The sequence below is a fragment of the Sus scrofa genome, chromosome 5 (genome assembly GCF_000003025.6).
Source record: "Sus scrofa isolate TJ Tabasco breed Duroc chromosome 5, Sscrofa11.1, whole genome shotgun sequence".
Taxonomy (NCBI): Eukaryota; Metazoa; Chordata; class Mammalia; order Artiodactyla; family Suidae; genus Sus; species Sus scrofa.
Genome location: NC_010447.5, coordinates 14793993 through 14810000, shown reverse-complemented (window position 1 = coordinate 14810000; position 16008 = coordinate 14793993). Strand labels below are relative to the sequence as shown.

The following is a 16008-nucleotide window of genomic DNA, read 5'->3' as shown; positions in this document are numbered from 1 at the left end:
GGTTATGTCTCTGAGTTAAATCTCCCACTTCAATATAAATTTAAAAAAAAGAGAGGAGGAGTTCCCGTCGTGGCTCAGTGGTTAACGAATCCGACTAGGAACCATGAGGTTGCGGGTTCGGTCCCTGCCCTTGCTCGGTGGGTTAAGGATCCGGCGTTGCCGTGAGCTGTGGTGTAGGTTGCAGACGCGGCTTGGATCCTGCGTTGCTGTGGCTCTGGCGTAGGCCGGTGGCTACAGCTTCGATTCGACCCCTAGCCTGGGAACCTCCATATGCCGCAGGAGCGGCCCAAGAAATAACAACAAAAAGACAAAAGACCAAAAAAAAAAAAAAAAAAAAAAAAAAAGAGAGGAAAATTCCTGTGTTCTTTAAGGGCAGTGTATTTGAAGGCTATCATTATTTTCACATTATTTTGTATTGAAGACCTACCAGGTGCCATATAGTGTTCTGTTCAGGATGACATTTACCATCACACAGCTAGTAGTTCTCTTGTGGCGCAGGGGGTTAAGGATCTGGCCTTGTCACTGAAGCAGCTTGGCCTGGGAACTTCCATATGCCTCAGGTGCCGCCAAAACGCTCGCACGCACGTGCGGGCGCAGAGAATCACACAATTAGTTAAAAGAATAACTGGGAATTTTTAGGACATTACACTAAGAGAAATAATACAGTCACAGAAAGACAAATACTGTATGATTCCGCATATATTAAATGTCTATAAAGTAGTCAAACTCCAAGAAATAAAAAGTAGAATGGGAGAATGGGAGGTGTCAGGCTGGGGGAAATGGGGAGTTGTTCAATGGGTATAGAGTTTCAGTTTTGCAAAAAAAATAAAAAGCTGTAGATACCTGTTGCATAACACTGTGAATATAGTTGACACTACTGAACTGTACTGAACTGTACACGCGAAAATGGTTAAGATAGTTTAAAAAAAAAGAATAGTGGGGATTTGAAACAAGGCATGGTCAAAAATTCATGTTTGGCAATTATGTTATCCCTGCTACCTACTTTCAAATCATTTTAAGTCAAAGAATATTTCTTTTCTCTGATTTACACAGGTGCCCCTCTTCTGTACTGGAGGGTAGCAAGCCATTGGCTAGCAGTTGCATTGCGTGAAGCCTGATAGTTTCTAGGTCTTTTTCTCAGAAGACTGGTACACAGTCACGACAGCATCAAAATGGAGTCATCAATCTAAGAAATTTAGTGGAGAACCAAACACAGGTCAGAAAAATAGGTGAGGGGAATCTGGGAGAAATAATTTTGGCTATTAAGAAGACAACATAGGAGGAGTTCCCATCGTGGCTCAGTGGTTAACGAATCTGACTAGGAACCATGAGATTTTGGGTTTGGTCCCTGGTCTTGCTCAGTGGGTTAAGGATCTGGCATTGCTGTGAGCTGTGGTGTAGACTGCAGAGGTGGCTCGGATCCCGTGTTGCTGTGGCTCTGGTGAAGGCTGGCAGCTACAGCTCCGATTAGACCCCTAGCCTGGGAACCTCCATCTGCCGCGGGAGCAGCCCCAGAAAAGGCAAAAAGACAAAAAATGAAATAAAAGATGACATAACTAAAAAAGTGCTTATTCAATTAAAAAAAAAGCATGCAACGGAACAAGTTTGAAATCATAATTTTTGAAAATATTGTAACTTCAAGTATTTTTTTCCTCAATTTTTCCAGAATAAAATGGAGCAAATGCTAATTGTAGGCAGTGTATGGCAGAGGAGGGCCTAGAATGGAAGAAAATACTTCTGAGAATGAATTAGAATCAAATTGAGTGGGAGCAGCCTTGTCTAGAAATGACAGAACTCAAAATATTTATTATAAAAGACAAAAGATTTTAATATTACCCAAATTTAATCAAGGTGAGTGTTCCCGAAAAGCAGGAGTACACTCGGCTAGAATGGAGAGAACAATGGAATTAGACTTGATTTTAAAATCTACACTTATAAATGGTGTAGTGTAGGACAAACCACTTAATCTCTCCAAGCTTCAGAGAGATTTATTTTTTATTTTTTATTTTTTTATTGTTAGTTGTTTTGAGCATTTGTTTGACAAACATTTATTGACCACTGGGGCCAGAACTGTACTAGGGAGGTGATAGATGGATACAAAAATGAAAATGGGTTGTTGTTTTTTTTAAAAGGCTGGTATGGTCCTTGCCCTCAGTTTCAATATGCTATAATAAATATTATAAAATCTACTGAATTTTTTTATGTGCCAGGTACTGCTCCAGGTACTTTTAACTCAAATCTTCATTTAATCCTTTTCAGAATCTAAAACGTATATACAGTTGCCATTTACATTTATACAAGGGGCACAGACAAGTATCTTGTCTACGAAGGAACAACCCTCAAGCGTTGGAGCCGGATACATCTTGATAGAGGGCAGAAATTTACAAATTTGTGCATGCGCAGAGTGGTAGTGGAAGCTTTCCAGAAGGAAGGAGCAGTTTAAATTCACCCGATCGCAAAACATAGATTAAAATATTTGGCGCTGTGCCGGTTAAACTAAACAGTATATTTGAGTCATTCACTACTGTGGTTAGTACTAAATTATTACTACTAATTCCATCTTATTCCCTTAAATTGGCTCACCGCGTCGAAGCTTTAGGAGTTTCAAGGCATTAGTTACATATTGTAAAGCGGCTTCTCCAATGGGTAATTTACATTGTTATCAACAATGCAATAGCTTTCCCGTTGCTTTATGGTACGATAGACGATAGGGCTACTCTCTGATTATTTTTTTCAGCTTTTGACAGTCTCACTTATTTCATCTGTCAAGTTGCGGATGTGCCCCATCTTAAGCGGTCACCTTCGCCACGAGCGAAGTTCACCGCGGAACCGCCGAGCGGCGCGTGGGCGGGCACCTCACCCAGCCAAAGCCGTTGCCCCGCCCCCTCGCTCAGGGCGCGAAGGCTCAACCCAGTTCTCGCGGGAGGAGACGTGTTTTTTTTTTTTTTTGAACGAGAACTCCTAACCCCACCTCGTGCCTCAAGGGTCACGTGATTGGCGCCTGCGTCCTAGGCCCAAGGTTTTTCCGGTCTCCTGCTGGCTGTTAACTCGGCTACAGGCCGACTCGAGGCGCTTTCCGGAAGTGGATCCTTTAACTAGCACCCACCCACCCGACGGAAGCGTGTCACAACCTAGCCGTCCGCCCTAGCGGAAGTTCGTCACGTCGCAGTAGCCCCCGCACAGCGGATGTGTGTCGCCGAGAAGGTGACGCTGGGAAGTGCTTGCAGCCTCCGCCGCTGCCTTCTGGTTGAAGCACTATGGAGGGAGAGAGAAAGAACAACAATAAACGGTGGTATTTTACTCGAGAACAGCTGGAAAATAGCCCATCCCGTCGTTTTGGCCTGGACCCAGATGAAGAACTTTCTTGTCGCCAGCAGGCGGCCAATCTGCTCCAGGACATGGGCCAGCGTCTTAACGTGTATCCTTGCGGCCTAGGCCTTCGGCCTTGGTGTAAGTCCCGCCCTGCCCCGGCGTCCAGGCCTCAGGGTCTGTCAGACCGAAGGGAAGCGGGTGGGCCGGGAGAGACTGAAATTAAGAGTTCCGCGGGAGGGAAGCGAGGCGAAGTTAATTTCCCGCTTGTTCACCCGAGCCACCAACTTTGCTGGGAATTGCGTATCCTTCCCGCTTTGTGTTTCAACGAGCTCTTACTAGTCGTTAGTCTCTTGTCGGTGTGTTCTAATCGCCTACTCTGCTTTTCTGCTATGCCCTAGGGATCTCGTGGAAGTTTCACGCTTGATGATGCTTCCTGAACTTAGTGTGTCATAAGAGTTTTGAGAAAGTTCACTCTCTGAAGGTCTTTTAAAATGGTTGGTCTAGAATGAATGCTCCAGATTTGGCTCCACATCCGTTCCTCCCACTTACTAGTTGTTTAAGAAACCTGTCAAATTCTTGGTTTTCTTGTCTGTGAAGTAGGGTGATACCTGTTGAATTTGATTTCCATGCCTAACTAACACAGTGCTTACTGCTCAGATGTTCAAAAAGTAGCTAGTGCTAGAGTCTTACAGCCTTTCAGAGGAAGGGAGGATTTCAGTTTAGATTTGTAGGGATGAAGACCTACAGACGTAATGTTTTAAACCGTTTATGGGATACTGGGCTTTTAAAGTTACTCAGGATACTAATGTATATTCATTTTTGCCCTAATTCAAAGATTTAGTGATTTTTTTCCCCCTTCAAGTGTTTTTGTCAGAAAACCACATATGGTAGTGGAGAATGCTAATATAGTTTTAAAATTTATTTCCATTCTGGAAGTGACAAGTTATTCTTAGATGCAGCTTCCATTTAAATGTGTGCCAGCTGTGTGTTTGTTTCTTAAGATTGCTCTCACTTCAGAAGAGGTGTCCTCGTTAGTGCTGGTATCTAATTTGTTTCCTAATAAGCCAGTCGGTATTGAGTGAAACCTTTTTTCAAAAAATTCTATTAAAGTGCATCCTAGCACTTTCCTTTTTACACGTATGTTATTAAGGTTGTTGCCATCGTGGTATTGTCTCACATTGTGTTCCAAAGTCTTTAGAAGGCATTAAAATTTTTTCTTTTCAAGGGAACTCTTGAATACTATTGGTGGGAGTATAAATTGGTGCAGCCGCTGTGGAAAGCGGTATGGAGGTTACTCAAAAAGCTAAAAAGAGAATTACCGTATGTCCCAGCATTCCAGTCCTAGATGTGTCCAGAAAACAAAACAAAACAGAAACACTAATTTGGAAAGGTATTTTATTTACAATAGCCAAGACATGGAAGCGTCCTAAATGTCCATTTCCAGATGAATGGATAAAGAAGAGGTGTATATATACAACGGACTGTTACTCAGCCATAAGATAGAATGAAATAATGCTCTTTGAGGCAACATCAATGGACCTGGAGATTACCATGTTAAATGAAGTAAGTCAGAGAAAGGCAAATGATAAATAATATCACCTATATGTGGAATCTTAAAAAATACAACAAACTAGTGAATGAAATAAAAAAGCAGGAGTTCCTGCTGTGGCACAATGGGCCTGGTGCTGCCTCTGCAGCACCAGGATGCAGGTTTGATCCCAGGCCCTGCATAGTGGGTTAAAAGATCTGGCATTGCCACAGCTGCTGCATGGGTTCTGCAGCTGTGGCTTAGATCTGATTAATGGCCCAGGAACTCCATATGCTGCACGGTGTGGCCAAAAATGAAGGAAAAAAAACAAAAACAAAAAAAGCAAACTCAAGTATAGAGAACAAACTGGTGGTTACCAGTGGGGAGGGGAGAGAGGGGTGCTATGAGTGGGGGAGTGGGAGGTACAGACTACTGGATGTAAGTAAGGTAGGCTATCTTTGTACAGTACAAGAATATAGCAGGCACTTTGTAAATGGAATGTAATCTTTAAACATTGTTTAAAAATAAAACATTCCCATCATGGCTTAGTGGTTAACAAACCTGACTAGCATCCACAGGGACGTGGGTTCAATCCCTGGCCTTGGTCAGTGGATTACAGATCTGGCCTTGCTGTGACCTGTGGTGTAGGCCGCAGACGCAGCTCAGATCCTGAGCTGCTCTGGCTCTGGCGCAAGCTGGCAGCTACAGCTCCAGTTTGACCCCTAGCTTGGGAAAAAATCGGGAAAAAGAGTTTTTATTTTCAGTGACTATCAAATCACTGGATGAATATCAAGTCCTGGTGTTTCTGGCCCTAGGGATCACTTTATGAGAAGGTTTGGTTGCCAGAGAGGTAGAATTGCAAAGTTAATTGCCAGGGGCTTAGATGGTGAGATCAGCGGGGACACACCTAGGGGGCAGATCAGGGAGGGTGTTTAGGGAGGTGAAGAGATAGCCTGTACTAGTGGGTTACCTTGGTAAGATTTTCAGTAGGCAAGTGACGGGTTTAGATTACAGTTTTGTTTATATTCCTTTTTTTTGGGGGGGGGATCTTTTTAGGGCCACATGTGCGGCACATGGAGGTTCCCAGGCTATGGGTTAATGGGAGCTGTAGCCGCCGGCCTTCGCCACAGCCACGGCAACGTGGGATCCCAGCCACGTCTGCGACCTACGCCACAGCTCACGGCAAGGATCCTTAACACAGGGAGCAGCGAGGCCAGGGATCAAACCGGCAGCCTCATGGTTCCTAGTCAGGTTTGTTTCCGCTGTGCCACAAGGGGAACTCCTTATAGTCCTCCTTGATCCACACATATTGAGAAGTTGCTTGTTTATTAATTCAGCAACTTTACGGTGAACACCTGTTATGTATTGTGCTAAGTGTCCGTTGGAGGTTAGTGATTTGATGAAAGAACAAATTTGCCTTTTAATTCTGAGAGGTAAGTATGATTTTCTTTTTTCTTTTAAATGGAACTATAGTTGGTTTACAGTGTTGTCTTAGTTTCTGGTGTATAGCAGAGTGGCCTAGTTGTAGATACGCCTTTCCATTATGTTTTTTTATTATAGGATACTGAATATACGTCCCTGTGCTATACAATAGGACCTTGTTTATTTTATATAGTAGTTTGTATCTCCTAATCCCAAACTCCTACTTTATCCCTCCCCACCACCTTTCCCCTTTGGTAACCATAAGTCTGTTTTCTATGTCTTTGAGTCTGTTTCTTTTTCATAGATACGTTCATTTGTATTTGTGTCTTATTTTATTTTTATTTTTTAATGTATTTATTTATTTATTTATTTTGGCCTCGCCTGTAGCATGTGGAATTCCCAGGCCAAGTATTGAATCTGAGCCACAGCAGTGACCCAAGCCACTGCATTGTGAATGCTGCATCCTTAACCTGCTGTGCCACAGAGGAATTCCTATGTCATATTTAGATTCCACATATGAGGAATATTGTATAGTACTTGTCTTTCTCTTTCTTTCTTTTTTTTTTTTTTTGTCTTTTCTAGGGCCGCTCCTGTGGCATATGGAGGTTCCCGGGCTAGGGACTGAATCGGAGCTGTAGCCACCAGCCTATGCCAGAGCCACAGCAACGCAGGATCTGAGCCTTGTCTGCAACCTACACCACAGCTCACGGCAATGCCGGAACCTTAACCCACTGAGCAAGGCCAGGGATCGAACTTGCAACCTCATGGTTCCTAGTTGGATTCGTTAACCACTGAGCCACGACGGGAACTCCTTGTCTTTCTCTTTCTGACTTACTTCGCTTAGTGTGATAATCTCTAGGTCCATCTGTGTTGCTGCAAATAATATTTCATCCTTTTTTATGGCTGAGTAATATTCCATTGTGTGTGTCGTTTTTACTCATTCATCTCTTGATGGACTTTTAGATTGTTTCCATGTCTTGGCTATTGTAAATATTGCTGCCATGAACATTGGGATGTGTGTATCTTTTTGGATTATAGTTTTGCGCAGGAGTTGGGTTGCTGGATCTCTTTTTAGTTTTTTGAGGAACCTCCATCCTGTAACTAACTGCTTACATTCCCACCAAGTATAGGAGAGTTCTTTTTTTTTCTCTACACCTCTGAGAGGTAAGTATGATTTTCATTTAGGAGCATCTGTTGTGCTTGGCTGCATGGTCCTTTGGGGAGGATATAGAAGTTATATTTTTGGGAATTGTACTACCTGTTTTGTGGCCTTAACATGAACATTTTAGCTCACAATTGACTATCAACACTGCTATAGTATACATGCATCGATTCTACATGATTCAGTCTTTTACACAGTTCCATCAAAATGTAAGTATAACTTTTTTATGTGGTATAATCCTTTTGTGATTAATTCCGACTTCGTATTTCTTTTCTGTTTGATACTTGCTGCGAACTGGGATTTGAAGTTTAGAATTTAAGATTGATCACTTTCATTAGGTGTCAAACTGCTGTTCTGAATCCAGCCGTCCAGATTTCCTGTGAAGTGTCTAACTAGTTCTTTGGTAGGTTTAGTGCATCCTTAGAGTAGCTGGATTCTCTATTAAAATAGATTATTGAATACTTAATCTTAACATTTTTTTGGTTGGGAGAGTAGCATTAAAGGGCAAACTATGCTTAATTTAAGCGTTATTTTGGAATTAGCTAATAACAGTATGGGTATAGGAAAACAAGTGAATGTATGTTATTTAGATTTTCTAAAAATCTTTGATAAAATTCCAGTCAATGACCAGTTGGAAGGGGTGGATACATTATGTAACGACTGGGGTGTGACTTTTAAGACACGAAAAAGAAAATAATAGTAATAAAGGGATTTTTTTTTCTGGACAGAATTGTAAATAATACTATTTTCAGTTTTGCTACCTGAAATGGTCCTATTTATCATTATTGTAAATGACTTGGAAGCAAGTGCATAGTGATATCCCAGTTGCAGGTAAGACTATGTTTGTTTAATAAAATCCCAAGGTAGTAGGATTAACTTGATGAACACTTCATATGAATTTGTGAGTCAAATTTTTTTTTTTTTTTTTTTTTTTTTTTTTTTTTCCCCTCCCAGCTGACCTGCAGCATATGGAAGTTTCCAGGCCAGGGACTGAACCCGTGCCAAGCTGCTGCAGTGGCAATGCTGGATCCCTCCCTGCTTTTTTTTTTTTTTTTTTAAGAAAAAGTTATGTTTTGAGGAAAGATGTTTCAGACTTATCCTTAGGATGATAGGTTTTGCAGTCCTTTTTTTTTTTTATGTCATAGGAATAAAAACTGTAAAGCTAGATACTGCTCTTGTAAGATATTGATAGACTCAGTTTGGAGAGTAAATGGACAGGAAACCCTTTAGATTTGTGGATAGAGTATTCCCAGTTTTTTCTGACTTTCCAGTCTACTTGGCTATCTCTTACTCTTAACCTCCCTACCTCTAGCCATGCCCTACTCCAATTTCGAGGAACTGACTTTTTCTTTTTTTGGCTGCACCCTGGGCATATGGACATTGCTGGGCCAGGGATTGAACCTGAGCCATAGCAGCAACCTGAGCTGCTGCAGTGACAGCACCAGATCCTTAACCTGCCATACCACATGGGGACTCCAGAACACTCTTATTAAGGAAGAGAGACGCATTTCATGAGGCTGTCTGATAGCTCTGGAATAGAAAGTAGTGAATAAAGAACAGAATTTGAAGAGGAAGTCCATAGCTGTCTTGCCGATTCTAAAGTTTTCTACATTTTTTTTATTATGGTAAAGCTTTGAAATCCAGGGTGAACTACATCACAGATTAGTTTCTCCACTCTGCATGTGTATATGTGTGTCTATATATTTCTTATATACCATATATATTACTTTTATCTTTATGTTATTTTCTGCATGTTAATCTTTGCAAGGACAGAGAGTCACTTTTCTGTGTATCCTCTAAAGCACCTTCAGTAAACTTGATGAATAAATGAATGATCTGGTAATTAATCCAATATTTAGAGATTCTTTTGGATTTTATGACTTTTTCCAAAATCCAGTGAGTCTTTTAATTTAATTTGGGGGTATTTAACCTCTTTAGCAAAATTGATTTAAGGCACATTCTGGAATTAACAGATGAAAAGTGTCACTCCTTTAGTAGGTTAATTCTAAGAATTTAGCTGTAATGAATCCAAATTCATGTTGGAGGGGACTTAATACATTGTTGTGATATGTATTATGTCCTGTGAAGCACTCATACATTTTCCTTGTTATTTTTTTCTTACTGCAAGGGTAATAAATGCTCATAGTAAAAATTAATATGGAAGTGTATAATGTTGCCTTTTCTTGAGCCTCTCCCGTGGCATACGGAGGTTCCCAGGCTAGGGGTCAAATCGCAGCTGTAGCCGCCGGCCTACGCCAGAGCCACAGCGACGCAGGATCCGAGCTGCGTCTGCAGCCTACACCACAGCTCATGGCAACACTGAGCAAGGCCAGGGATCGAACCCACAATCTCATGGTTCCTAGTCAGATTCGTTAACCACTGCGCCATGTTGGGAACTCCTAGAAATAATTTTTAATGAACACTTTAGCTTATAATATCTCAGACTTTTTTTTTTTTTGTCTTTTTAGGGGTGTACCTGCATCATATGAAAGTTCCCAAGCTAGGGGTCGAATTGGAGCTGCAGCTGCCAGCCTATGCCATAGCCACAGCAACGTCAGATCTGAGCTACATCTGCAAGCTATACCACAACTCACGGCAATGCTGGATCTTAACCCATTGAGTGGGGTCAGACATTTTTCTTTGCATATAGTACCAGCATTTATGTTTTTCTATAAAAATCACTTCTTACTATACTGCTCTCACACAGTTGCCTTCATCACTTAACAATATGTATTTATTGGATATTTTTTTAATTGGTTTCTCATTATTTTAAATGGCCACATAGTATTTATTTGAGTAGTTACCATAATTTATTTTACTAGATCCCTCTTGGGTTGTTTCTAGTTTATTATATTATAAACAATGTTATAGAAAATAGTCATGCACTAACATGACTGTTTTATAAATTCCTCTAGGTGGCATTGCTCTGTCCAAGGATATGCATTTAAAAGATTTTTGTTGTGTCAGTTTGCTCTACTGAAATATTATATCAACATACATTGTTTCCAGCACTGTAGGAGAGGGTTCTTTTCTTTGCTCCTCACTAACAACAAATATTCTTTTTTTTTTTTTTTTTTTTTTTTTTGTCTTTTCTAGGTCTGCACCCACGGCATGTGGAGGTTCCCAGGCTAGGGGTCCAATCGGAGATGTAGCCGCCAGCCTACGCCACAGCCACAGCAACACGGGATCCGCGCCGTGTTTGCGACTTACACCACAGCTCATGGCAGTGCTGGATCCTTAACCCACTGGTTGAGGCCAGGAATCGAACCTGAAACCTCATGGTTCCTAGTTGGATTTGTTAACCACTGAGCCACTATGGGAACTCCAGCAACAAGTATTCTTTACTTCAGGAAATACTAAGTTCTGCTTGTCAAGCACTTAGGGAGAGTGTGGTGAACAAGATGGAGTCCTAAATAATTTTCTTAATTTAAAGTTATTCAGTTAGTGAAGTTGAACTTCCTGTGTCTTTTGGTCATTGTTTTTGTGAAATTGAGGAATTGACTTAAAAATTGACTTTGATTCTCTTTGTCCCTATTTTATTGTTTTGGTTGTCTTATTTATTTATTTATGTATTTGGGCCACACTCATAGCCTGTTCCCAGGCTAGGGGTTGAATCAGAGCCACGGCTGCCAGCCTACGCCACAGCCACAGCAACAGGGGATTGGAGCCACGTCTGTGACCTACACCACAGCTCATGCAATGCTGGATCCTTAACCCATTGAGAGAGGCCAGGGATCAAACCTGCATCCTAGTGGTTACTAGTCAGATTTGTTTACGATGAGCCATGATGGGAACTCCTGTTTTATTTTATTTTATGTTTTTTCTTTCTAGGGCCGCATCTGTGGCATATGAAGTTACTGGGCTAGGGGTCGAATTGGAGCTGCATCTGCTGGCCTATACCACAACTGGACCCAAGTCTCATCTATGACCTGTGCTGCAGCTTGAGGCAATGCCAGATCCCTAAACCAGTGAGTAAGACCAGGGATCGAACCTGCATCCTCTCAGAGATTGTGTCGGGTTCTTAACCTGCTGAGCCACAGTGGGAATTCCATGTTATTCTCTTAAAATGCAGAAAATCTTGTATTCTTACCTAGTGTAAGAATTCCTCTTAGAGACTGCCTTTAATGGGAAAATAATTTGATAAGCTAGCTTGGTATATGATTCCATGAGGAACAATGAATATTTTTATGATTGATTGCACAAAGATTAGATTTAAACTTTATTTCTTGCAGTCTTTCACTTAACTGAGATGCTATTTTGCTTTGTTAACTATTATTTGCATGTCATATTTTAGTTAGATTATCTCCAGTATAGTTTTAGCTCCTTGAAGGCAAAATCGTAGGCTTAAAATCTTACTGTTTTTGAGTTGTCCTTTTCCTTTTCCCCTTTTGTCTAATCAGTTATAAAGTCCAGGGTTTTTTTTTTGTTTGTTGTCCTCCAGCCTTTTTCTAGGGCCGCACCCACAGCATATGGAGGTTCCCAGGCTAGGGGTCCAATCGGAGCTGTAGCCACTGGCCTACGCCAGAGCCACAGCAACGCGGGATCCGAGCTGCATCTGCAACCTACACCACAGCTCACGGCAACGCCAGATCGTTAACCCACTGAGCAAGGGCAGGGACCGAACCCGCAACCTCATGGTTCCTAGTCGGATTTGTTAACCACTGCGCCACGACAGAAACTCCCTAAAGTCCAGTTTTTAAGGTGGTACTGTTTTTTCTCTCCCTATGAATGTATATTATGAAATTAAATGAAGGCGGGTGTTTTGTGGTTGCTCAGTGGGTTAAGGATCCACTGTCACTGCTGTGGCTTGGGTCACTTGTGGTACAGGTTCAGTCCCTGGCCTGAGAACTTCTGCAGGCCATAGGCGTGGCCAAAAAAAAAAATAATAAAAAATAAAAAAAAATAAAGGAGAAAAATGATTTCCTTGTAAGCTGGTGTTCAGTGATATTACTCTTAACATTTTGGCATATATTCCATTATAATTTTCTTCTTTGCATGCAAATACACATGTGTGTGGGTGTTTGTGTATATATATAAAATTCTTTTTCCATGGTGAAAACTGAATTTCTTTTTCCCTTTATTGCTAGTGCCTACTCTAAACTTTATTTCCTAATGCCTGTATGAAAATTTTCCATTTAAGAAAATTAACTTTTGGAGTTCCTGCTGTGGCACAATGGGATCAGCAGTGTCTTTGGAGCGCTGGGACGCAGATTCAGTACCCGGCCCAGCGTAGTGGGTTACGGATCCTGCAGCAGCATGGGTCATGGCTGCAGCTGGGATTTGGTCCCTGGCCTGGAAACTCCATATGCTATGGAGCAGCCAAATAAGAAAAAAGAAATGAACTTTTAATGTATCTTATCTTTTTCTCTTACTCCATCTACCACTGGATTAATCTTTCTAAATACTACATTTTCACCCAAAATCTTTAGTGTCACTCTCTCAATCTTTTGTGTCTCACATCCCTTTATTTATGTCCTTTAACTGCTTAGTTTAGTGTTCACAATGTGCTTCATGCCCTGATTCCCACACCCTTGTTCATGCCCATTCACCTTTGGTTTTTCTTTGCTTATCCTAAGGTCTAGTAGAATATGTGTAGGAAGTTCTATATACAGTTGCCACAGATACGAAGGAAGAGACTTGTTGATTATGAATTGAATATGTGGAGAAAAATCTGTTCTAGCAAAGTGGAACATAACTGCAGGGATACAAATAAATATTAAAATGCTTGTTAGTTCTACTCAGTAATTGAAACAACTGTTTCACTTTTATAAAATTATTTATTGCATTTCTTTGATTCTAGTTCATGCCATTGCCATTTTTAATTGACTGAAATATTCTTGTTAAGATTCTAGGAGTTCCCGTCGTGGCGCAGTGGTTAACGAATCCGACTAGGAACCATGAGGTCGCGGGTTCGGTCCCTGCCCTTGCTCAGTGGGTTAACGATCCGGCGTTGCCGTGAGCTGTGGTGTAGGTTGCAGACGCGGCTCGGATCCCGCGTTGCTGTGGCTCTGGCGTAGGCTGGTGGCTACAGCTCCGATTCAACCCCTAGCCTGGGAACCTCCATATGCCGCGGGAGCGGCCCAAGAGATAGCAACAACAACAATAACAAAAGACCAAAAAAAAAAAAAAAATTAAAAAAAAAAAAAGAAAGATTCTAGAGAGGGAGTTCCTATTGTGGTTCAGCGGGTTAAGAACCCAGCTATTAATCCATGAGGTTGCAAGTTCACTCCCTGGCCACGCTCGGTGGATTGAGGATCTGGTGTTCCTGTAAACTTTGGCTTGGATCTGGCATTACTGTGGCTGTGGTGTAAGCCAGCAGCTGTAGCTCCAATTAGACCCCTAGCTTGGGAACTTCCATGTGCCGCAGGTGCAGCCCTGAGAAAAGAAAAAAAAAATATTCTAGAGAAGTTGTACTTCCTGAGGTTTCCCAGATCATCCATCTACATTTATGTCCTATCACTCTAATTTCTTGCTGAGTGTCTTGAGTTTTCTGTCTCCTTGTACATATTGGCTTGACTTTTTCTTCCCTCTAAATACCTTCTATGTATAACCTGTTGAATATAGCACTACACTTTGAATTCTTTTTTAAGAATTTTTACTCCTCCCCATATATAAGCATTGAATACAGTAAAATTCCTTTTCTAGTGTACAGTTCGCTGGTTCGTAGTATATTAAGAGCTGGGCAACCTTCACCATGATCTAATTTCAGGACATTTACATCACCCCAGAAAGAAACCAGTCATGCTTTAGCAATCATTCCCATTCGTCTCTTGTCTCAGCTCCTTGCCACCACTGGTCTACTTTTGTCTCCGGATTTGCTGCTTCTAGACATTTTGATTTACTCCTTTAAAAAAAAAAAAAAAAGTATATAGAGTGATTTTACAAAAAGCTTAATAATCTCATTTTAAGTAGAAAGCTGTCTGTTTACATCAAGTGGCTTCTCCATAGTGTTTTTTGTTTTTGCTTTTTAGGGCCGCACTTATGACATATGGAGGTTCCCAGGCTAAAGGTCCAATTGGAGCTGTAGCTGCCAGTCCACACTACAGCCACATCAACACCAGATCCGAGCCGTGTCTGTGACCTACACCACAGCTCATGGCAATGCCTGATCCTTAACCCACTGAGTGAGGCCAGGGATTGAACCCACAATCTCATGGTTTTACTAGTTAGGTTCATTACTGCTGTGCCACAGTGAGAACTCCTGCTAGTTAAATTTTTTTTTTTTTTTTTTTTTTTTTTTTGTCTTTTTGCCTTTTCTAGGGCCGCTTCCCGCGGCATATGGAGGTGTTCCCAGGCTAGGGGTCCAATCGGAGCTGTAGCCACTGGCCTACGTCAGAGCCACAGCAACACTGGATCCGAGCCGCGTCTGCGACCTACACCACAGCTCAGGGCAATGCCGGATCCTTAACCCACTGAGCAAGGCCAGGGATCAAACTTGCAACCTCATGGTTCCTAGTCAAATTCGTTAACCACTGCGCCATGACGGCAACTCCATGCGTAGGTAGTTTTTAGTGAGAGTTTGTTGAGGGATTGTTGAAGGTTTTAGGAAATGGACGTGGATTAACGGAGAGAAGATATTTTAAGTAGAGGAGAAAACAAATAAGGTAACAAAGTTGAGGTAAGCAAAGAAGTTGCTTTAATACTTAGTTCTTATTTAGATCTACCTTGCTGTAGAAATAAACAAATAATAAATGTGATTTATTTTTCTCTTCATCCAGTCCGTGGCTCCAGCAGCTTTATTTTTAGCAGCCAAAGTAGAAGAGCAGCCCAAAAAATTGGAACATGTCATCAAGGTAGCACATGCTTGTCTCCATCCGCAGGAATCACTTCCTGATACTAGGAGTGAGGTAGGGGGTTAATTAATTACATCTTTTTTCTTAATTTATTCTGATTATATCTTAGTTTTATAGCTTTGATTTACTCAAGTCTGAATGGGGGCTATTAAAGGAACTTTTTTTTTGCTTTTTAGGGCTGCACCTGCAGCATATGGAGGTTCCCAGGCTAGGGGTCAAATCAGAGCTGTAGCTGCTGGCCTACACCACAGCCATAGCAGCCTGGATCTGAGCCGTGTCTGTGACCTACACCACAGCTTAGGGCAACATCATGTCCTTAACTAACCCACTGAGCAAGACCAGGGATTGAACCTGTGTCCTCATGGATGCTAGTCAGATTTATTAACTGCTGAGCCATGACAGGAACTCCAAAGAAACTTTTAGTGTTTGTTTTTTCCTTAACAAAAACAGAAATTTTATGGAAAATTTGATTGTATTCACTCTGGTAAAATTGGAAAATACAGAAAAAAATATTAATATATATCATATATATATTGATATACCTAGATGTAATTTGGACCACAGATATGTAAGTGAACCATTATTCCAGCCCCCCCACTTTGGCCATGGACATAGTGTATGGAATTTCCTGGGGCAGGGATTGAATCCGCATTACAGCAGCAGGCTGAGCCTCTACAGTGACAACACCAGATCCTTAACCCTCTGTGTCACCAGGGAACTGCAGGTTCTTTTCTATGAGTAGCTATTAGTGTATATATTTCCTATGTGTTTTTTCACTCAGTATATGGCTA

General features: G+C 41.5%; 1 protein-coding gene across 1 annotated transcript in view; it reads left to right on the top strand.

Annotated features, from left to right (window-relative positions):
• The window catches only part of CCNT1 (cyclin T1), a 40002-nt gene continuing 25570 nt past the window's right edge, over window positions 1577–16008 (top strand). Inside the window, 3 exon segments of the mRNA XM_003481561.4 lie at window positions 1577–3418; window positions 7552–7633; window positions 15143–15271. Of these exon segments, the coding sequence (XP_003481609.2) occupies window positions 3258–3418; window positions 7552–7633; window positions 15143–15271 (372 nt within the window). The 5' untranslated portion in view covers window positions 1577–3257.